Source organism: Lethenteron reissneri, chromosome 17 (genome assembly GCF_015708825.2).
Source record: "Lethenteron reissneri isolate LAM-NWPU_2019-01 chromosome 17, ASM1570882v1, whole genome shotgun sequence".
Classification (NCBI taxonomy): domain Eukaryota; kingdom Metazoa; phylum Chordata; class Hyperoartia; order Petromyzontiformes; family Petromyzontidae; genus Lethenteron; species Lethenteron reissneri.
The window spans coordinates 3710922-3733703 of NC_083795.1; the positions used below are offsets into that span (position 1 = coordinate 3710922).

Consider the following 22782-nt stretch of genomic DNA (forward strand, 5'->3'; position numbering starts at 1 on the left):
GCGCCACCGTGGAGTTCTGCCACCAACGACTCCTCTTGAAAATCTCATCAGTGAGTAGCTTTGTTCAGCAAACAACAAATGGTGGTGGCTCCAACCGACCGCTGAGGAACGGCGACCGCTACGCTGCTGCGTGCGCCTCTGTCCTGCATCTCCGACCAGCACGGATGTCTACGTACGGTGCGAAATAAGTTCACCATACGTACGAGTGGGACATTAAAGATGACGTCCCGCAGTGCGGTGACTCCAAACGATGGAGCATATCGCAAACCAACTGCACCCTGCGCCCGCTCCCCGGCGCACTCGACAGTTTCAGTCGTGTCACTCCCCGAAGCGATCGCATGGCTCACAAACATCAACGTGGATGTACAATTGACGCCTGCTTGCCATAGCCAAACTTGCCGGAAGAGTTTGAATGCGCATATTGTGGGAGTTATACGAAAGTGTAAGTGTACGACAGTGTCTGTGCGCGTCCACGCATGCCTTCCGAGATTGTTTAACATGTGCACCGATCACTCTCGTACAGCCTCCCTCCCATAGTCCCTCTCGTTGTGATGAGAGGACACTTGAAATTGCATCACTGCTACACAGGTTTGTGCAACGTGCACACATACAGCACTAACCGATTGGAAGTATGGTCACTTGAAGCTAAGGACCAACACGGTTTGAGGGGTCCTTCATCCAGCAGTGTTTTTTTCCGGTTGCCGAACGAATACATTACTGAGGTCGCACTCATGACACACAAAGTGCTCGCCACAAATGAACCACAAAAGTTTGCTGATCTCGTCAAGGAGCATGAACCATCACGCAAGCTCCGGTCGTCCTCGCTGCAGCAGCTTTTGGCTAGCTATCGAACAAAGACGGTCACTGCATCGCGCACTTTCAGATGCGCTTCTGTGCCCTTCTAGAACCGCTCTACCTTCTGACATTAGGAAGCTACTGGGGCTGTGCACCTTTGCAATTTGATTGAAAGATAATTTATAAAGAACTACATTTTGTGTTTAGTTTGCTGTCCTCCCCCCCCCGCACCTCCGATTAACACCGTTGGTTACTTACAGTGTGAAAGAAGTTCAACATACAAACAAAGGACTGAAAATTACTCGAGAATGCTTCTACCATATTGATAGTAATTGCTGTGTTTGTTTAAACAACTAAACAGTGCTCATCTTTCAAGTACCAAGCCCTAAACCTGTGTTGGAAATTCCACATGACTGTTAGGAACCCGTCTTTCTTGTATAATAATATAATTGTTTAAAACAGACAATCTAAGAAGTGTACATTAAAACTCATTTATCAATGCAACAACCCAGAATATCTAAGTATTGTTGTTGTATTTTGGTATAAATAAGGTTCTTTAAAACATAAATAAAAGCAACAACAACATTTGGCGTCCAGTCTGGCATGGATCAATGGTGAAAAGCGTAGAGCTCTGACTTTGGAAATAACAACAACCTGCCATTCGTCCCTTTGTGGCGGTGGCGTCACCTCGGCGCTTGTGCCAGGCTATGTGTACTTTAAGGCGACGTTATGGATCGAACGCCAGCTGGCAGGTCACGGGAGAGACCCAGGTGCCATGAGTTGACCGACTGAGATGACCGGCCGATGCACCACCTGTGCCCCCTACTGTGCAAATTTGCTGTGCTTTATCCACCCGGCGCTCCACTCGTTGTTGTGAGCGTCGCTCGTCCACCCTCCGTTGTTGTTGGAGGACGACTGCCTCCATCTGCTCAGTAGCGTCCTTCACAAGCTTCCTCCACAGAGGCCAATCTTAACTTTGCTGGTACCAGTCATCGACAAATCTACTCAGCTTCACTCAGCCCCACATCCCCTTGTACATCAATCCAAATAACAACAACGCAAACGTCGTGCTCGCAAACAGCGGGAAGGCACCACTCTCAATCGTGCCACCAATCCGTGTGTCCCAGCCAACATGCGTATTGCTGCTGCGATTGAATCTTCTTCTCGTTTACATAACGTGTTTGATTTGGAGACTTAAGATGTTGCTGGTGATCATGCTGGTTTAGCTCTCGGGCAGAAATGGAGGTACTGGCTAAAGGAGGCTGCAAAATAATCTGGTTCGCTTCACATCTTCACACGTCCTTTAGCCTAACAACATTTATCTTTCAGACGGCGTTTCCTATTTGAACTCGGAGCCATTTCGTACCCAATCCCACAGCCTATTGTCCTTGATGTGAAAGTGTGCCTTGAGATTTCATGAAAGGCACTATATAAGCTGTAATCATTGTTGTTATTATTATTACGTTATAAATTAATAGAATACAAAACTTGTGAAAGTAGGAACTTGGGGAGTTTGATAAACGATGTCGGTCACAGTAAACTCTATTGAAAATTTACACAGCTTCTCGTTTTTTTTTTGTATTCAGATGCGCAACACGAGCTATGGCAAAGGTGTTAAAACCAAGATGGGAAAAGTGAATGCAATTTTTAAAAGAAGAAATATTATCTGGAAAAGCAAGGGACTGAATACAATGACCAAAAAAATGTGTTTACACAAAGCAAGTAGCAACTAACTACCTTAAACTTTGCTTTACGGATCAGAAATAAGTGCATAAGATGGTGGAAACACTCAATCCGGTCACATTTAACATGGTCTCACAATTACATAATTGGCATGCAGCATTTTACTCGAATGTCCACGCCAACCCTGAAGGAGCCAACTCTCATAACTGCTCGTTCACTTCCAGTCACAAGCAATTGCAATTGCAAATCTGTACATTAGCTAGACTAAAACGTTCACTAATGTGCAGTAAAAAAATAACTTTTACAGTTTTGTATAGTTTTCTTGTGGCATTTTCCTTTTTTTTCTCTCCAGGTAGGGGATGGGTGGGGGTCAGGCCCCCAACCGGCCCCTAACGATCGGGTCAAAGTATCCCCGTGCGTAAAATGACCAATGGCCGGACCAGCCTCTCCCCGTCGATATTCCTGTGCCATCGGTGGAAATTCTACAGCAGGGAGATGTGGAGTTTAGATTTACAGCTTTCGTGACTGCAGGGATTCATATTCTTGGTTCTTTCGGTAAAGTCACGTAGAAGGGAAATAATTAAATAAAAAATAAACATTTAATTCTCACGACGTTTCGACTGCAACACAAGCAATCATCATCAGGTGTGGAGTTTTTTTTTTTGCAAATGTCAGAATGTTATAGAGATCATAATCTCATTTTCCTCCAATTTTCAAAAAACGCATTATTTCATCGCGTATTTGTACATCTTCACAAGAAAGCAACGCATTTTTATAGATTTCTGCATTTTCAATGTGTGCCAAATGGAAGGTTCATTGAGCTTGCATCCAGGCTGATGGGCAGTTGGGATGCGAAATCGAAATGTCATAATTCCCTGACACAAGCTGTACAACAACAACATATCAATCATATCCAGTGAAAAATAGGTAGAAGTGATAAACGTAAAAACATTCGATTCAACTTACTTATGTGCACATTTTTCTCATTGATTTTCAGAAATCACAGTGATATGGGTAATTAAACACGTCACATTATGTATGATGTGACTTCACGTGATATTCTATTTTGGTAGCTGATGAAAAAATCTTGGTATAAACGTAGGTCAACCAAACAACTTGATATAAACAATCAGAATCACATGCTGGATAGCACCTACACGTAGATATATATACTCACATCACAGTTTTGTTGACAATTTGTGAACAGTTATAGTGCCAGTGATATTACCATTTAGTTGCAGAGAGCATTTCGGAATGTCCACCTTTGTTATGTGTTTATCAGTGATTCGCCCCTCCTCAATTTCCCTCCTTGTAGCCGATAGCAAATGAGGAACAGCTCCTACCTAAAGCCGAGCAATCGCGTCTCGCCGAGTTCCAACGTTTCCACGGACAAACTGTGCAATTGTCAGCACCCGGCAAAGAAGCATAGCGTGCAAAAAATAGTTTGCAACCGCCCAGGTTTCAACCACCAATGACTCGTCCATGAGCGTCGCAGCCAGACGACGCCTGGCTTTGAAAATCCCACCTCGAAAGGATCGCTCAGAAGGCAATCTATTTTTGTTTTTTTCAGCCGCAGGGAAGTAATTATAAAACAGTCATTCAAGTTTGAAAATTCCCACTGAAGCCTTCGTCTCGACCGGTCCTCCTTCAAGGGTTCCATCACGAAGAGCGCTGCCCCCCCCCCGCCCCCCACCGTGGCACACCCACCACGACCACAAGCTCCTCATCAAGACTCGCGGTAGATGTTTATGACGCCCTCTTCGTCCAGCCTCGCCAGGACGCCCGCTTCGTAGTCGCCGTCATGGACGAGAGTCTTGCGCCAGGCCGCTCCCCCCGTGTAGGTGTCTGCCCAGTAGTGGTGCCAGCTCCCGCGGCGGTCTTGTCCAAAGCCAAAGAGGTTCACCTGCGCAGGACACACGAGAGGGCTTTCACACTTGCACCAACATACAAGTGGGGACCCACAGGCTCTCGGGTCCCTGTGAAATTACAGCATACTGTCTTCTTGGTTCTTTCGGTAAAGTCACGTCTGAATGACGCTATCTCCCCAACAGACCTGGTCTTCACCTGAGGACGGCTGCTTGCGTTGTGGCCGAAACGTCGTGAGAATTATTTTATTGTTTTATTTTTATTATTTTATTACTTCCCTTCTACGTGACTTTACCGAAAGAACCAAGAAGATGAATGCCTGCAGTCACTAAAGCTTTAAATCAAAATTTACAGCATACTGGTTGATGTTTTTTTATTTAGTGTCACGTTTCATTTCTGCAATGTGGCACATTGCGGAAGCCACTGGAACTATGCACTATTAATATCTAGATTTAAAACTAATTTCTTTAGAACTGCTTTTTGTGTCTAGTATGTTGTCGTCGCCCCCCCCCCCCCAAATGCATCTAAGATTAGCGCGGTTGGATACATACGGTGCCAAAGACGTTCAGCATACATACAGGGACTGCTCTACTTACGGACATTCGACTCATGAACTTTCAGAGATACGAACAAACCTGTCCGTATATCCAGTTGCCTGTTCGGATCGAGAGTTGTAAGTTCAACCGCCGCGCAATAGACGGCGGTGGTTGTTCGATGCCAATCACGGGCTTGCTTTGAGTCTCAATGCCCAAACATTGAAAGGTTTACTAAGGTGTCGGCAGCTGTTCACGATGCTATTGTGTGTTACCAGTTGATATATGAAGAGAAGAGAGCAACTGTGCAGACATCTCGTGGTAAGTTTTTCAAGAGAGTAGAGAGGAAACACCAGCATCAAAGGGAATTGGCATTTACATCTGTAGAACATTTAAAAAAACAGTGGCATCTACATCTACAAGAGATCACACAACTTTTAAAGCTATTCCCCGTGTTTAGTGTACATGCCGCACAACACGTTTGGAATCGACAGGAGTAAAGTTGGACTTACGAACAAATTGACTTACGAACAGACCTCTGGAACCTAACTCGTTCGTAAGTAGAGGAGTCCCTGTACATACGAAGCCTGGACACAAATAAGGCAGAAGCTGCTTCACTGTGCACCCCCCTCCCCACCCCGCGCAGTGTAAAGTAGTTCCCTCTCACCTCGTCACACACGTGCAACGCAAACAAGGTGGTGAGGAAGCCCGTGGAGGGATATCGGCCGTGCTTCTCACCCCAGGCCTCGCGAACATATTTCATGAACGTGGGGTTCACCACCAACACCTGTTCCACACACACCACCCACAGACCACGCAAATTACAACACCGCTCAGTCCCCGGCAAGAGTCAACAACACCCCTGCCTCTCGCAGCTGAAAGCACGTGCACGGTGCTGTCTCTGTGGGACGAGATTGGGGGGGGGGGGGCACGGGGGGGCGCACACCCCCCCCCCCACACCCAAAACTGGACACCTTTATTAATTGAATTTCAGTCGTTTCAAATTTCAGATAAAACTATTTTTTTATTGCACTCGCGATGCCGAATGTGAGGGACGAAACGAACCCTTTGCCCCCCACCCCCCAAACATAAAAGTCAAACTCCGCCGAAGGCTGTCTCCCAATAAAGACTCAGTGAGCCCCTTGTACCAACCCCCCTAATAGGCGCTCCGTACAGGTTTTTCAACCTTTTTCACACGTGAGGTCTGTCCAAATGTGTGCGGCATTGCTGTAATAAAGTCCAACACAACAATTCCTGCCACCAGACACACAGATACAATTTCCGGGGCTTTAAGCGTATCTATATGAGAAAAGGGAAATTGCACCATGTGATAGCACTATTATATACCCTGAAAAGCTGCGGCTAATCCAAATTCAGATTTCAACGCACGGTGATTCTTGCGTGAGCTGTCCTCGGATGGAAATTGGTGAATGCCCACTTTCGCATCATTAAACTTGCTATAAAGTGGAACACACTTAATCCGAAGTGGAAATGAGATCTTTCTAAACGTCCTATTCACAATTTTGCCAATTGAAGAGAGAAATGTTAACCGTGCTTCAATTACCAACAATGGGGCAAAGTGTTGAAGGGCCTTTGTTATGGTCAAAGTGTTAGGATGTCAATATAATCCAACATCCTCAAAGTTCCATCTGAGCATCCTGTTATTTGTAAAGAAAATTTGTGAGCTTTGCATTCAGGAAGTTTATGATAATGTCGTAATTTGCACAACACCATAATTTGTCTCAAGCAGGAAGCAAATATTTCATGAAAAAAAGTTTTTCTTAAAACGTAGGAAGCTCACACCAAGCTACGTGTACGTTCGGATAATGATCTGCACTCATTCAAAGGAGACCTATTGAACGAATCCAAAACGTCCTTTCATGACACAAGACCCACCGGTTTCTATATATAATAATAATAATATTGAATAAATTACATTATATAAAGAACTCTTCTACAAGCTACTTAAGGGACTGTACATTACAAAAATAAATATATGTATCACATTCCCGGGGGGTGGACTAAGTTGCTAAAAAGCAGCTAATTCAGAGCATTGCACGCAAGAGTAATTAAACGTGCGTCTAGGCGGGGTTCAAGCCACACTGCCTGTGTCTCAATCAAGAGAACCTGAGATGTCCGAAGGAGAAATCTAAACATGTCGCCACCGTGGGCGCCGTGGTGGTGAAATACAGGAAGTTGTAAGTACGATCCCAACCCTATATATTTGGAGTTTGCGTGTTCTCCCCGTGGTCATGCGGATTTTTCTCCGGGTCCTCTGGTTTTTCCCTCCACATTTAGAAATATGCGTTTAGAGTATTTGGCTGTGATACATTTCCACGTGATAAGCCACTTCGTTGAGCTATCATTTGTGGACAGGTCGCTTCTGAAAAAGAGCTGCATAGGTTAGTGGGCCTTACCTGGTAAAATAAACAATAGTTTTCGTTTAAAAACTCCACTTGGAACAACTTTTTAGGAAACCAGTGAAGAGAGGTGAGGACCAAACTAAATGCATGGTATAATTCTATTTTAAAAATTTACATCACTGCAACTAAAGTTAAATCCAGTACTTACTTTCTGCTGAAGCAGCCTGCAATGTATGTTTATGTGATACTGTATTGGCAATGGTGCATACGCACAAATAACAAAAGTCATATATATGTATATATTTATATTTCTTTTACAGCAGTGTTACTGATTCGTGTGTTGAGTTTTTTGTAAATGTTATGAACCTCATTATAGGTTTATGAAAACACAGGGTACAATAATAAAGGATTATAAAGTAGGTAATAACAGTAACTTGTGCTGTCGAGCGGATACACCTTGCACAGATTATCTAAACTCTTAATTGAGCCTGGCAATGTTCCAAAATAAAGCCCTGGCTTCATTTCTCACTTAATATTGTTGTTGTCCGACTCATGTCACTGTAGCCAACATTGTCCGGCTAGCTGAATCACGTGGACAAATGGGAGTGGTTCTTGCGCCAGTTTGCGCTGACTCAGGGGCTGCTCGCTCGTGGCAAAAAAGCTCCTCGTGAGAGCCTCTTAATCTTGAAGGTTAGTTCACGTGAAAGGGTTTAAAGGTCAGAGGAAAATCAGTGAAAGCCGGGGGGGTAGTAAATATGGAAAATAGAATCCTGCAAAACAGGTGCAATCGCCTACGATGGTCGAACAAGACAAAACCAGTTGGAAATGTCCAAAGGCAAAAATGTTGTTGTCCAACTCATACCCTTGAAAAAATGTGGATATGCGGGGGGAGCAGGTAGTTTGGATGTGAGGGTGAGGGAGGGATTGCTCAACTCTTTCCCTCCTTCTCACGCATTTATCTTCATTATACCTTAATATCACTTACCGAGAATTTGTCATGCATTTAAATGGTTTTGTAGTCGATGACAACAAGTCCAACACCAAACTTCCACGTGCAACAATTAAGATTTTGCGCGCAAACCATATTAATGATAACGAGACGTTGCAGGAAGGGCTATCATCTCAAAACCTCTCAAGTGCCGCCGCCACAGCTGCGAGGCAACACGCTGGGTTATTGGGTCACTTTGAGTGTACAAATGTGAGAGACAGGTCTGGTCTTTGTGGAGGACTTTGCTGTTAGTGCTCAAGCCCTCAAAGGGAAGGCACTGGCAATGTGAGCCACACTCGGAAGTAACTTTGAGGGGGCTTGTTGCATTGAGCTGCAAGGGACGGCTCTCTGCTGAGATGCATTCAATCATTTAAAGGGCGAGGCGATGCTGCGATAACAACTGCAAAGGCATTCTACACTTTCTTCGAAGCAGCCGCAGGGAAACATAATCCATAATACAGTTTTTTTAGGGTTAAATCGCGTACATATAAATGTGTCGTTAAACCCGCCACCAACCGACACAGCCAATTAGTAAGGTTTGTCACGTAAACAGAACGTGCCAATTCGTCACTAGTACAGCACAGCGGTGTGTTGGAGAGCAAATCCACAACATTTACAATCTGAGTACACAAATGTTTTAGATTTGTTCTCCAACAGACCGCTGTGCTGTACTCGTAACGAATTGGCACGTTCTGTTTACGTGACAAACCTTACTAATTGGCTGTGTCGGGTGGTGGTGGGTTTAACGACACATTTATATTTACGCGATCTAACCCAAAAAAAACCCGGTATTATGAATGATATTGGTCGCAAAAGCCCTACTACATGTTAAAGGGAAACCTACCTTTGCTGATTGTGCAAAAAATGAACAACGGACAAAAGTGTGTCAATCAAAAAAAGGTCATTTTCACCAGAAAAAACGTGGAACCATTTCGGCTAAAGCCACATACCTTGGTTTGTTTCAGGTCCAGTAGGCTAACCTTCTTCTTTAACACAAATCTGCAGAGAGAATCAGAAGTTGTCTGTTAGTACATTTCAGCATGCCGCAATTATGTAACGGGTAATGTTCGATTAAAACAACTCTGGCGTGAGTTATACAAATTGCATGGCCACCGTTTTGACTCTTTGTTTAAAATAGGTATTCCACGTGACTTCTGGAACACGCATTCATACTTTGAATAAAACTACTGTTGTGAAGTTAATATTAGACATCAAACAGATACATACTTATGTCTATTATCAATAGTATTATTATACTAAATATATAAATTCGAGTACCCAAATATGGTACTTTACTCTGACCAAAAGTAATGTTGAATGCGATGGGGGAGGAAATCATCAAGATATTGTTTAAACTCCTGTCCTGCACTGAATGTTTCTGCAGCCAGATCGATCCATGAAAGCATCAGAATGTCTACGTGCCCAAGCCCTTGCGTGGATGTGAAAACTGCGTCAGTAATTGCAGGACCCGAAGCGAGGTGAGTCTGACCTTTTGCACTTGCTCAAATGTCTACGTGCGGACGTGCAAGATTTCAACAGTGGCTAAACAGGTCCCTGCAAGTCACGCCATTTTTATGCATGTGTTGCTCGCTAACGGAAGTACATCTCTTGTTTAGTCACGCCTGTACTCCTCAATTCTGGTTCTGACTTGTGCCCAGCATGTGAAATTGAATATCGGAATACCACCTTCGCATGACGATTTTTGACACTATTTGCCAAACACATTGCGAATAACCATATACAAGACGTTGCCACACATTACCGGTACTTCCAACTACGGCTGCTGTAAAGGTACATTCCACAACTCTATTTTTCCATAAAACAATTAACGTGACCTAACCCACCCCCCTCCCCCCCCCAAAAAAAGCAGACGTGTGTTTGCGAAGCAAGACATTACGATTTTGAGAGAACTCGAATTAGTTACGTTTTGCCACTAAAAAGCAAAACGTTGTAAAAATTCTTACATAATATACAGCAAAAAAGCATGCTGCAGGGTGGTGTACTGAACAACAAAGGTAAAACTTGTTATCAGTTTAGGGGAAAACCTGAGAAGTGTAATCTTGGATGGCATAAGTCAATGACACGAAGTACAATGCTCTACGATCGTACAAGCTTTTGTTGTATGACAGTGTACTTGCCTATCTTGATGTTTTCACAACTAACTATACTATTTACTCAGTCAACCGTTTAAAACCATGAAGTTTGTTTAAATAAATAACTAAAACCATAACAAAAAGTTTCAGCCTGGTGGTTCAGAGGTTTATAGATAAAGAGCCATAGCATTTATTTATAGATTTGAAGCTTTCGTGACTGCAAGGATTCATACTCTTAGGTTTTTTCGGTAAAGTCACATAGGAATAAATAAATAAGTAATAAAACTGTATACTTAATAAATAAAAAATAATATTAAATAATAATAGAAACAAAATAGCCATAGCATTGATTCTGTATTCTAACCAAAGCAGCCGTCTGTGATTAAATTGGGATCTCAGGCGTTATAATAATTTACGATTCATAAGGCGCAATTCATCCAAAGATCTCAGTGCGCCATGCACGAAGTTAGGAAATGTAAATAGTGCGGAGTCCAGAGTCCACTGGCCGTACATGGCAAGTGTAGCCCAGGCGGAAGAGGTGAGCCTTTAGAGAAGACTGCAAACAAGGTGAGTGACCTCTCCTGTGTGACTACAGCTGGCAGGGCATTCCATAGTTATGAATTGATGGTCTTAGCTCAGTCAGCAATAATTGCACAAGCACCATTCTACAAAGAAACGTTTCACTTTATTTGGCTGGATTCGAGTTTTAAGAATTTTACATAATCCGCTTGACTCTGTCATGCTACACCATTCGTCAATAACACTGTGGCCCGAAAATGAAAAGTATGTACGTGACCGATGTCTTTGGGCAAAGGGCTCTGTCAGGCATTTCAACGAGAAGAACGTTTCTCTGCAGGAGTACGCGTGGCGAAGTGCAGTGACTTCTCGTGGGGTTAAAAAGGACACCAAAAGGGATCGCAGACGCAGTCGTGCGATGAACCTTTCTATCTAGCGCACAGGGTAACGTGTCGCTCTCTGCCCCTTTCTAAGAGCTCATTATCGAGACTTCAGCTCTTGACTTGCTGCCACAAGCACATGTAGGATATAACTGGGTATAGGGAGAACACAAATGTCAAAGAAATAGACCACGCATACTGTACGCTATGTAATTAAATGCATATTTTAACCGTGTTTTCATCATGTTGAGTGTTATTGGAGGTTCCATTGAATGTATGTGACCGATCTAAGTAATGCGTAAATTACTTTATCAGCTGCTACTTTAAATCGCATTCAAGACTTGCAGGTGAAATGCTGAGAGTCATTAACGCTATCATTGATCACGATGTTTTTACGAAGTGCAATGATGCAATAATAAAAGAATAAAAATAAATCAACACATTCATCAATAACGGTGTGAACGTAACAGAAAAAAAGATAGCAGGTGATACGTTGGCCAATGGTCTTTCTCCATCGCATAGACAGAGTGGAGCATCATAATTTGAGAGTCCACTTTAAAACATGAGGCCTGATGAAAATTTAATTTCAAGAAACGTCTTTCTTTGCATTAGCAACGGGAATCACCCATACGCGTTCAATGGCATTTCACATTCACCTTTTGAAGCACAGAACTCGTTCGGTTGCCACACACGCAGAAACATGTTGCGCTTAGCATTCCAATCATGTGGCGTAAACCGCATGCAATAACGGTAGCCCTCCCCGTACTGCTCAACTATAAATATTTCAGTTGCAAGTTACAGCAGAGCATAAAAAATTAAAACAGAGAAGCAACTAGACCCCCCGGTGAGTGGCCCCGGCAAGGAAAGGCCACCATCCAACGGTGGATAGGGCATGATGCTAGCAGCGAGCAGAGCAACATCGAACGGGCAAGAGCGCGCATTCATTAACCCCACGCCTCCGGGAATGAACGTGAGACGGACGGCCTATTAGTGTGGAATTTTCCTCCAGGGCACCCACAGTTACTTTGCCGTGTTAAAGGAGGAGGGAGAAGGGAAGCGGGCGGGCGGGCGGGCGGGGAAGCGATTGTTTGGGCAGTGCATTGGGGAATACGCCTGCCAGGGAGGGATTGAGCGGAAATAGAAGATCCCCGCGGGTTTTAACCGACAACACGTGCAGCGAGTGTGCACACGCCAGCAATGGGACCGTCCTATAAAAGTGCTCAGCAACTGGCAACACGGCGCCAGGACTCGTACAAGCAGCGCACGTCGGCGAGCTGGGACTTTCAATGTTACGGCTTGCGCTCGTTCGTATGAGACGTGCGGATTCACGACGAAGGAAATGGAACCTCCATCCAATTGTTCTCAACTGACCACTAAGAGAGCAAAGAACAAAGACGGTCACCGCATCGCGCGCTTTCAGATGCGCTCCTGCGGCCGTCTGGAACGCTTTTTCCTTCCGATATTAGGAAGCCGCTGGAGCAAAGCACTTTGAAATAATCTAGATTGAAAACTCATTTCTTAAAAAAAAACTTTTTGTGGTTAGTTTGTTGTCTTTCGACCCCACACCTTCGATCGGCACGGTTGGTTACGTACGGTGCGAAAGAAGCTCCGACGTCCATACATTTACATAGCTTCAGCCAAAACTCGCAAGCCTTCTTCTGCAATGTTGGACCGTTAAGGACCAGGGAAGGTCGAATGTGGGTCATTCTGCGAAAGTAACAGGACCCAGAACCAAACGATGAGAACAGCGCCCGACGTACGTTACACAGTCCCCGGCCAGTGCAAATAACTGAGAGCCACTGTGTTAACAGACCTGCAGGGGACACCCACTTTTTCTGATACGGGGCACCTGGCAAATTATTTGCTCGGTATTAAAATAATGAAACAAAATACGGCACGTGTAGCGACGCGTCTAACACTACTCGCAAAGCCCACCGCATACTTTACACCTCAGTCATGAAATACAAGTGGCATTCATTAAGAGTGCACGTTTCCATATCTACCAGTTAAAAGTGTAAACTTTGCTCTAAACTACGAGGATGGCGGTGCTAAACTGCTGGATTTGTACGAATTCCATGGCCTAATTCTCGCTGCTCGCCAGAGTCTGAGGTACAGGCCATCCCAAAGACTTCCAAACGCACACGCGCACACACACACAGCAACTCACGTGCGTGTGAATGATTTAATCGTTGCCAGATGCGGCAAGTCGCAGTCTAGAAATGCGCACGTGTCCACACCAACTTCACATCGGTGATGTCCCCCTCCCACCACCTTTGGAAGTTTGCAGCCGGCGGGTTTCGACTATCGTCGGGCACGTTCGATGTGGAGAGGCGAGCTCGTGTCTCGTGCAGCGTGCGCCATGCATGTGCACGGTGTTGCAAAACGATACGTGCTCCCCTGCACTGCGTGCGCGGTGCTTGTGGAGCGTGTGAAAGTGCGTGTGTGTGTGTGCGTGCGTGTGTGTGCGGGTGCGTGTGTGTGCGTGCGCTTGTGTGTGTGTGGGGTGCGTGTGTGCGTGCGTGTGTGTGTGCGCGTGTGTGTGCGCGTGTGTGGGGAGCGTGGGTGTGCGTGTGTGCGTGCGTGTGCGCGTGTGTGTGCGTGCGTGTGTGGGGAGCGTGTGTGTGCGTGTGTGGGTGTGCGTGTGTGTGTGCGTGTGGGTGCGTGTGTGTGTGTGCGTGTGTGTGCGTGCGTGTGTGCGCGTGTGTGTGTGCGTGTGTGGGGTGCGTGTGTGTGCGTGTGTGCGTGCGTGTGCGCGTGTGTGTGTGTGCGTGCGTGTGTGGGGAGCGTGTGTGTGCGTGTGTGGGGTGCGTGTGTGTGTGGGGAGCGTGTGTGTGTGTGCGTGTGCGTGTGTGGTGTGTGCGTGTGTGGTGTGCGTGTGTGGGTGTGCGTGTGTGTGCGTGTGCGCGTGTGTGCGTGTGCGTGTGTGGGTGCGTGTGTGTGTGCGTGTGTGGGGTGCGTGTGTGCGTGTGTGTGCGTGTGTGGGGTTCGTGTGTGCGTGTGTGTGCGTGTGTGGGGTGCGTGTGTGCGTGTGTGTGCGTGTGTGGGGTGCGTGTGTGTGCGTGCGCGTGTGTGGGGAGCGGTAGTGTAGCGCTTAGCGAGCTGCGCTATGAATCCGGTGACACGAGTTCGATTGCCGCTCACGGCTAACACCAGTGACGATTATCTGAACCGGTCCTGGGCCTCCCCTAGGTCGACTCAGCCTCAAATGAGTACCTGGTGCAGTGTGTAAACATCGCCTACTAGGGAGACAAAGGCGGTCGGGCGTGGTGCTGGCCACCCACCCCCTCGTGTACCGTTCCGGCCTTCATAGGTGCTCGCTAACAGCACTTGCCCCTACAGTCTGTTAAGGCTATATGGGGGATCTTTATCTTTGTGCAGGCTGCTCAAATATTGTGTCTTTACGCTGTGCGCAATGTGTTGAGTGGGGGAGCGGTAGTGCAGCAGTTGGCACGCTGCGCTACGAACCCGGCGACCCGAGTTCGATTCCCACCCACGGCCAAACACCGGTGACGATTATCTGAACCGGTCGTGGGTCTCCCCTAGGTCGACTCGGCCTCAACTGAATACCTGGTGCGGTGTGTAAACATCGCAACTCGGGTGACAAAGGCAGCCAGGCATGGTGTTAGCCACCCACCCCCTCGTGTGCCGTGCCGGCCTTCATAGGTGCTCGCTAACAGCACTTCCCCTAACAGTCTGTTAAAGGCTATATGGGACGTCTTTGTGGAGGAATGCAAGGTTAATGAGTCATATGTATTCTAGATTACAGGTGGTGGCTAAAATGGCCCCTCAGTCATCCTATTGGGTAACTTTAATGCCTGAGTGGGTACAGCACAGGCATCTGGGCTACAGAAATTGGAAGGCATGAAAACATTTGAAGGCCGGAATAATATTGGTAGAAAGTTGCTAAGTTTATGTTAGGCCCATGGGCTTGTAATCACCAACATGCAGTTCTGGCATCAGCAGCACATCCACACAACACCATGGATGCATGCCAGGTCCAAGCAAGAACATCTGGTGGACTATAAAGTAACAGAAAAGCAAATGTGGGCCCATGTCTGCCACAGCACAGCTGCGTTTTGTGTTCAGTTAGTTGTCCTTCCCCCGCTCCTCCGATTATAACGGTGGGCTACGTACGGTGCGAAATAAATTCAACATACATACAGCGGAGGTGTATAAAATTTCAACAGGACCGAAGACTCTGCTTTATTGACTTGATCAAGGTCTATGATACCATCGATAGGCCAGGGCTTTGGGTTGTTCTTCACACTGTTGGGGTCCCCGGCGTTCTGCTCCTGTTCACATTGGGGTGCAACAGAAATTGCCTCCGACTCCTGCAACTATTTAACGTCGTCTTTGACCATGTAGTTCGATGACGCTTTTTACATAGCTATACCGGAGGAATTTCCATCTGGTACAGGTACAATGCGAAGTTGATCGATGCCCGGGTGCGGTTAAGGGACGGGTTCCCTATTGTTCAACCACGTTATGTGTGCTGATGATCTGCTAATTGCTGCTCACACTTAGGAGTTGCATACTTTACTGCTGAACCCAGAGGGTGCTCACTGTGTGTACGTGTGCTTTTGCTGACTGTGTGTGTGTGCGGTTGGTGACCAGGGGTAAAACATTTTTTGTGGATGTCTCATATTAAAATCTAAAAATGTAGGGGGAGTCAGGAAACCCATGACACCCACATTGAATCCACAAGGAATGTGGGTTTCCAAAATCCCCACAACAGCTGCCCACTTGCACTGGCACCACAGTAATGAGATGTTAACTACCTCGCCAGATATACATGAGGTTTGCGTGTCTCTTTCCCCGGTGGCTGCGTGGATTTTTCTCCAGTTTTTCCCTCAACATTTAGAAACACGTGTTTAGACTATTTGACTTTAATACATTTACACATGATAAGCCACTTCGTTGAGCTATCATTTGTGGCCAGGTTGCTTCTGAAAAATTGGTATATAGCTCAGTGGGCTTTACCTGGTAAAATAAAAAATAAAATTAAATATTTCTCATGCAAGACGACAACACAAGCCCACAGCTGCCATGGGCAGCCAGTGACAAGTCACGAGTGTTTGAACAGGTACACGACACTTGAACAAATGTCACGAAGATGATACCCTACGTTGTATTGTCCTTGCAAAGTCCTCAGATTCTCTGTAATTTCACAGTCCACAGTTGTTGACCTGCAGACAACTACTACAACTACCACCCAGTAGTTGTACCAATGTTCGGCCAACAGAATGCGGTTTGAACCGTTGGATCAACTTGGCCCAACATTGGCCCAACTTTCCACGTTTGTTGAGCAATGCTCTACTCTATCTATTTATAGATTTGAAGCTTTCGTGACTGCAAGGATTCATACTCTTAGGTTTTTTCGGTAAAGTCACGTAGGTAAAAGAATAATAATAAAATAAAATAATAATAAATGAAAAATAACTAAATTAAATCACGACGTTTCGGAGGCAACACAAGTCTCCGTCTTCAGGTGGGATCGTCACAGCTAAATTTACTGTATGGATCTTAAATACCAGTATTTATACCAGTATTTAAGATCTTGTCTCTTGGATTTCTCTTCACTCTCTACTCTATCCTCAATATAAATAGGTTGGCTGAGAGTTCGGAAAGCAATCAGCCTCAAAAAACATGTTGCTTCAGCAATAATCATCGGCGATGATCTATCCACTGCTGCGTGAACACTTTCCCAAGCCACCGCCGCTTCTCACGATCCTGCGATGGCAAAAATCCATTCTAGATTTGAAGCTTTCGTGACTGCAAGGATTCATATTCTTAGGTTTTTTTGGTAAAGTCACGTAGGTAAAAAATTAAAATTAATAAAAGTAAAATAAAAATAAAATAAAAATCACGACGTTTCGGAGGCAACACAACCCTCCGTCTTCAGGTGGAACCGTCACAGCACGATAGCTGTATCAAGTAAGTCCTTGTATATATACTGGTATATATTTTTTAATTTTATATTTATTTTACTTTTATTAATTTTTATTTTAATATTTAACCTACGTGACTTTACCGGCAAAAATCCATCCAGCACGTGCACACAAACTGATCTCATCACTCCGTCCTCGCTGGACATCTTCTGAGGCGCGTTCCATTCCTTTGGTTGCCACACAGTTATTATTATTATTGACCATGGTCTATCATTGCTTCTAGCGACGTGTCTTTCCCAAGCCAACTTACTTTCCTGCGTGTACGTACGTACGTATGTCGAGCTTCTTAAATTGGAGGTGTAGGGGAAGGACAATAAACTAGACAGAAAAAGCAATTGTAAAAAAAACGAGTTTTCAATTTAGATTTAAAAATGCACAGTTCCAGCGTTTTCCTAATATTTTTGGACGATGTAATTAACTTAATAGTTTGGATGATGTCATGAACTTGAAAGTGTTCTCTGATCCATGTGTTCCTCTTCACGCACGGTAATCAACGTGATACGGCAGGAGGTAATGGCACTTAGCTAATTACGAAAACTGTGGCAAAAAATGTACCTGTTAATTTTAAATGTGGCAGCCAAACAACCACAAACATTTTAAAACTAACGATATGAGCGGGTCAAAGGGTTCGCGTTTGAATACAACATCATTCTCTAAAAGAGAAAAGGGACGACTTCACACTCCATTTTATTGAGGTTCACGCGTTCATGTCCAGTGAGTCACCAAGGACTTGGGACGTGTGTCAATCGTGTGAACTGAACTTGCATTGCAAGCGTCCGGGTGCTGAGGAAAGTCAGAGATGCTACGGCGGCACAGACAAGAGGTGGGAACTTTATTGCAAGTAGGCAAGATACGTGCACTAAACTTATATTGAGGATATAGCACTCAGGATCACAGTCAGGTCAGGAGGACTTTAGCTCTGACGCATGCATTCATTTGTTCATTTACTCATTCGCTCACTCATCCGCCCATTAATTCACATCAGCTTATGACTCAATGGGAAAATGTCAGAGATGCTACGGCGGCACAGACAAGAGGTGGGAACTTTATTGCAGTAGGCAAGATACGTGCACTAAACTTATATTGAGGATATAGCACTCAGGATCACAGTCAGGTCAGGAGGACTTTAGCTCTGACGCATGCATTCATTTGTTCATTTACTCATTCGCTCACTCATCCGTCCATTAATTCAAATCAGCTTATGACTCAATGGGAAAATGTTCGGAATAGGATGAGGATCCAAATACAGGCTACACAAATAAGGACACACATGTGACTCCATTTCTCGGTTACGTAATCCGTGAATATTAAGGCACTTATTGTTTAAGAATAATTGGTCTGCTTCTTCTCTTTCGACATCACTGCTGCTTAGCTGTAACTACCTCGTTGGAACGGTATTCTGACTTGCCCTTAAGTGTATGGATTGTATAGATTGTCGTGAGCGAGGTCATGACAGCGAGTGATCAATGTAAATTTGGAATGTTATTCTTAAAGGGCTAGAAAGCTGCAATTTGACACAATTGCAGTTGAGTCAATGCCTAATAACCAAATTATCAAGAGATATATTTTTTCGATATTTGTTCAACTGTGCTCCTTCCCAGGGACCGGGATGTGGGGAATGTCTCGTGTGTTTTTTAAACAAAACAAAAAATAAGGTTTGAATCTGGAGTTTTGGAAGTGTGTCGAATTCATTTTCCTTGGAGTTTCTGAAAGAGTGTGATGGTAAAAATTATGCTTGATGAAAAAACATGAAAGTCCCAATACCGATTACTAATACCGTTCGGACATTTCTAATGTATAAACTTTAACTTTGCACAGTGTAGTAGAACTCTTATCCACAGTGACGTGGTTGGCGAATATTTTCGAATTCCATTATCCACGATGTTATCTGCTAAATGTACTCCACTTATCTACAAACAAAAATAGCAGACAACGAAAGTGCTAGGGGGTTTCGGATGATAGGGGCGTTTTAGTGGGCCCTATCGTTCTAACGGACAAAAGAATGTACACTAAATCGGTCATGGTTAAAAGGAGTTCTGCTGCATCGCAAACGAATTGTCTCGATTCTGGTCACCCCGTGGAAGAAAATGACTTGCGCTACTGTGGCGGTCAAACAAACAAAACAATGCCAGACGAAAATACTCTGCGGTCCCGTGTATTTCTTGCACCACGCTTCTGTTTGGTGTCCCAACAGACCGGTCAGGCCAGAGTGGCTTTTGCCAAAGGCAGTTTTGTACAAAGATAAGCAAACATTCCCACTGGAGTAACAAAATAAAAATCGTGTGACGATTTATGGATTCTTCACTCAATGTGTGTTTTTTTTAGCAGCAACATTATAGTCCAGTATCGTCTGTGGGTTCATGTTAATACCCACCCAGCGTGTGTTCCTTCAATCCATTTCTATCATAAACTGACGAAAGACTCCACATTTAAAAAAAACAGCCTTCAGCAGACCTCAACACAATAATAATGTATGTATGTTGAACTTTCGCACCGTACGTAGCCAACCGTGCTAATATGACTTAACCACGAACACTTCCAGTGGAAATACCCACAAAAACACTCACCTTCGGAGGCAAATATTATTCTCAGAATTTCCTTCTGCGTGAAGCCGACGGCGACGATGTGCATTATTCATCGATGGCGCGGTGTGATTGCAGCCGCGCGGCGTGCCGTTTCTCACGAGCGCTGTTACAGAGCACCCCTTCGTGTGCCCTGTGCCACGATGTGTACGTTTGCAACCGAGATTTAGGCTGACCTTGAGACATTGTAGTTGGGCAGCTTGTTGAGCAGCCACAGGAAATCGTTGGACTTGAAGGCCATAAGCACGAGGCCCACTCCGGTGGCGATGTCCTCCTTGAAGCTCTCCGGGTAGACGAAGCGATGCGTCGTGCGTTTCCCCACGTCGCGCTCGAAGCACTGCACCGGCGCGTTGTTCATTCTGGATGCGCGCGTACGCAGACGCACGCGCAGACGCACGCGCACGTCATGTGAGCATGTTAAACTCACGATCGCACACTCTAAAATGCGTCTGTCGTACATACGAGCGGATCATCTCATGGACCGCTCCCACCAATTTCAATGACTTGAGGAGTCATCATTTGAAAGATTATGGTATTTGACCTTTGACTCGATAATTTGCATCGATCATTTGGATTACGTGACCTGGTGCTGCTTATGGGCTCAGCCATTTACAATAGCCTGGAATGTGGCAGGGCCTCATTAAAAATGAAAGACATACAGAGGCCAGATGTGTACCAGGGCACTATGGGAGGGGTGATCAAATAAAGTGTAGCTATCGGACTAATTTCTTACCCTTGAATCTCAACAGGTTTCCAACGCATAGAGTAGAAAACCGGTAAACACAGGACACACATGTACAGCTGTATACCAATGTGTCATGATAGCAGATCCTAGGCAAAAGGACATTGCTGTAACTGAACGGTTAAACCCACTCACACGGTGCCGAGATGTTAAATACCTCGCCTGGTATGTAGGAGGTCGTGGGTTCGATCCCGACCCTCATGCCTGTATATTTACATGTTCTCCCCATGGTCAGGTGGATTTTCATCCAGGTCCTCTGGTTTTCCCTTCACATTTAGAATCAACATCACGCGTTTAGAGTATTTGGCGGCTATTAATTTCCACATGATCAAGCCACTATTGTTGAGTAACCATTTGTGATTGCCAGGTTGCTTCTGAAAAAAGAGTGATATAGCTCAGTGGGCCTTACCTGCTAAAATAAAACTAAATTGTTTATAGTTTAAACCAAACCCTTGCTTCACTAAAGCCTTGCGAGATACTTTGTTAATAGCCGTGTGTTTGCTGAAAGTGCTCCTGCAGCAGCTCCCTCCACTCTCTTGAGCGGCTGTGGTGACGAGTGACGGCTCTTCGTTGCCTTTCGTAGTGTTTTTATCACGTAATGGGCAAGACCTCGGGAGAAGCTCGTCTTCTTATATGCTAAGCCACTTCGTTGAGCTATCATTCGTGATGGCCAGGTCACTTGTAAAAAAAAGAGCTACATAGCTCACTGGGGAAACTTACCTGGTAAAATAAAAAATTGTTGTTGTTTTTTTCCAACAGTGTTTACTGGGAAACATTGAATGGAATCCAAATAGCTCACATGCGCAGCCCACATACGAGGAATGTTGCTGTCTCTACCACTTTGCTACTCTGTCCAAACGAAGCACAACCTTGCACGATAACATTGCGCAGGGAATCTATGCAGTACAAGTCCCCTTGTCCTGGTCTACGCGATTCTGAACGTGCGTTAAGCACCTGGCAAGTAACAATGTGCCGGTTCAGCATTCAAGTACATTCTTACAGTCAATGAACTACGGGGGTATCAGTCAGTACCACTGGGAGTGAGAACAGTCACGATATACAACATTTGCTTTAAAAAAAACTTGCCATGATTGGTGTTTGTTCTATAAACACACTTTGTTTGCATTTTCATAATCTGTAGATTTTTCTTATCAGTTTCCCCCCCCCCCAAAGCAATAGTCTGTCAAGCGTACCACAATAATACGCTGCATTTATATTTATTCTCGCTAACAGCTACCAAGATGGCCTTGCTAGCGAACACATTTGTGGTCTAGACGTAAAATGCTTCAATGAAAGTATCGTTAGCATTTGCCACCTCTGGACGGTACTGTTAAGACATTATAAACTTTGACAGCTCACGGGCGATGATGCTCCAAAGATGACATCATGTTTCGCCGGAGCATGGCGTGTCCTGTTCTTACGCAAGTGACTATGCGCAAAGCATAAACGATTTTCATTGGTATACCTTGTATAATAATTCGTGTTCTTCTTGGCAGCCATGAAGGCATTTTGAATGCGTCCAGGAGTCTGCCCGACCAGCGATTTCTTGGAAGGGACTTTATTCACAAAGACCCCTCCACCTGATATCCTGAATGGACATTCTGGGTCAAGTGGTGTCCGCAAGCACCCATGAAGGTCGGCACAGCACGTGATGAGGGGGGTGGGTGGCCAGCACCACGCCTAGCCGCCTTTGTCTCTCGTCAGAGGCGACGTTTACACCCCGGGGGTCCCTTTGCCCAGCCATTACAAAGCTTCCCAGACCTCTCCCCAACGTTTCTAACCGCAATTATCCCTCAAGCCAATCCCTTTCCCAACCCCCTCTCCACTCCAACGGGTCTCTAACCAACCCCCAACATTCCCTCGAATTGAGCAACTCTACACTCTCCCAATTAAACTTCCCTCGGGCAATGGGGGAGGAGGAGGAGGTGGTGGTGATGGTTGTGGTGACCGCCCTCACCTCACCGACACTAGCTCGGGAGAGCATTGGTTTTGTAATCCCGTACGAGTCGTGCAGAGTGACACGCGGCAACCCTTGCACCTCACTGGATCACCTGTTTTCCCGCGTCGATATCCGCAATTCACAACCAGCGCCACGAAAGAAATGTCCCTTTTTGATTGACCGTTTGAATAGATTGTGGCGGCGGCGACAGTTTCTGGCACCTCATGCGGTGGACAAACTTCTATGACGGGCCCTTAGGATGTTCCTGGAATGATTGTGACCTTTCACGGCAATGCGGTTTGAAATGTCCTCCAGCATTCTTGTGCATCACACTGCTGAGGCTGCAGGGGGTGG

The 22782-nt window shown here is 45.3% G+C and overlaps 1 protein-coding gene across 1 annotated transcript in view; it reads right to left on the reverse strand.

Moving 5' to 3' along the window:
• Nucleotides 1-1272: 1272 nt before the first annotated feature.
• LOC133343329 (CMP-N-acetylneuraminate-beta-galactosamide-alpha-2,3-sialyltransferase 1-like) overlaps nucleotides 1273-22782 on the reverse strand; it is a 57908-nt gene continuing 36398 nt past the window's right edge. Inside the window, exons 4-7 of the mRNA XM_061552848.1 lie at nucleotides 19924-20106; nucleotides 9179-9227; nucleotides 5545-5664; nucleotides 1273-4381 (exon numbers count right to left, since the gene is read on the reverse strand). Of these exons, the coding sequence (XP_061408832.1) occupies nucleotides 4205-4381; nucleotides 5545-5664; nucleotides 9179-9227; nucleotides 19924-20106 (529 nt within the window). The 3' untranslated portion in view covers nucleotides 1273-4204. The remainder of the gene's footprint in view (nucleotides 4382-5544; nucleotides 5665-9178; nucleotides 9228-19923; nucleotides 20107-22782) is intronic.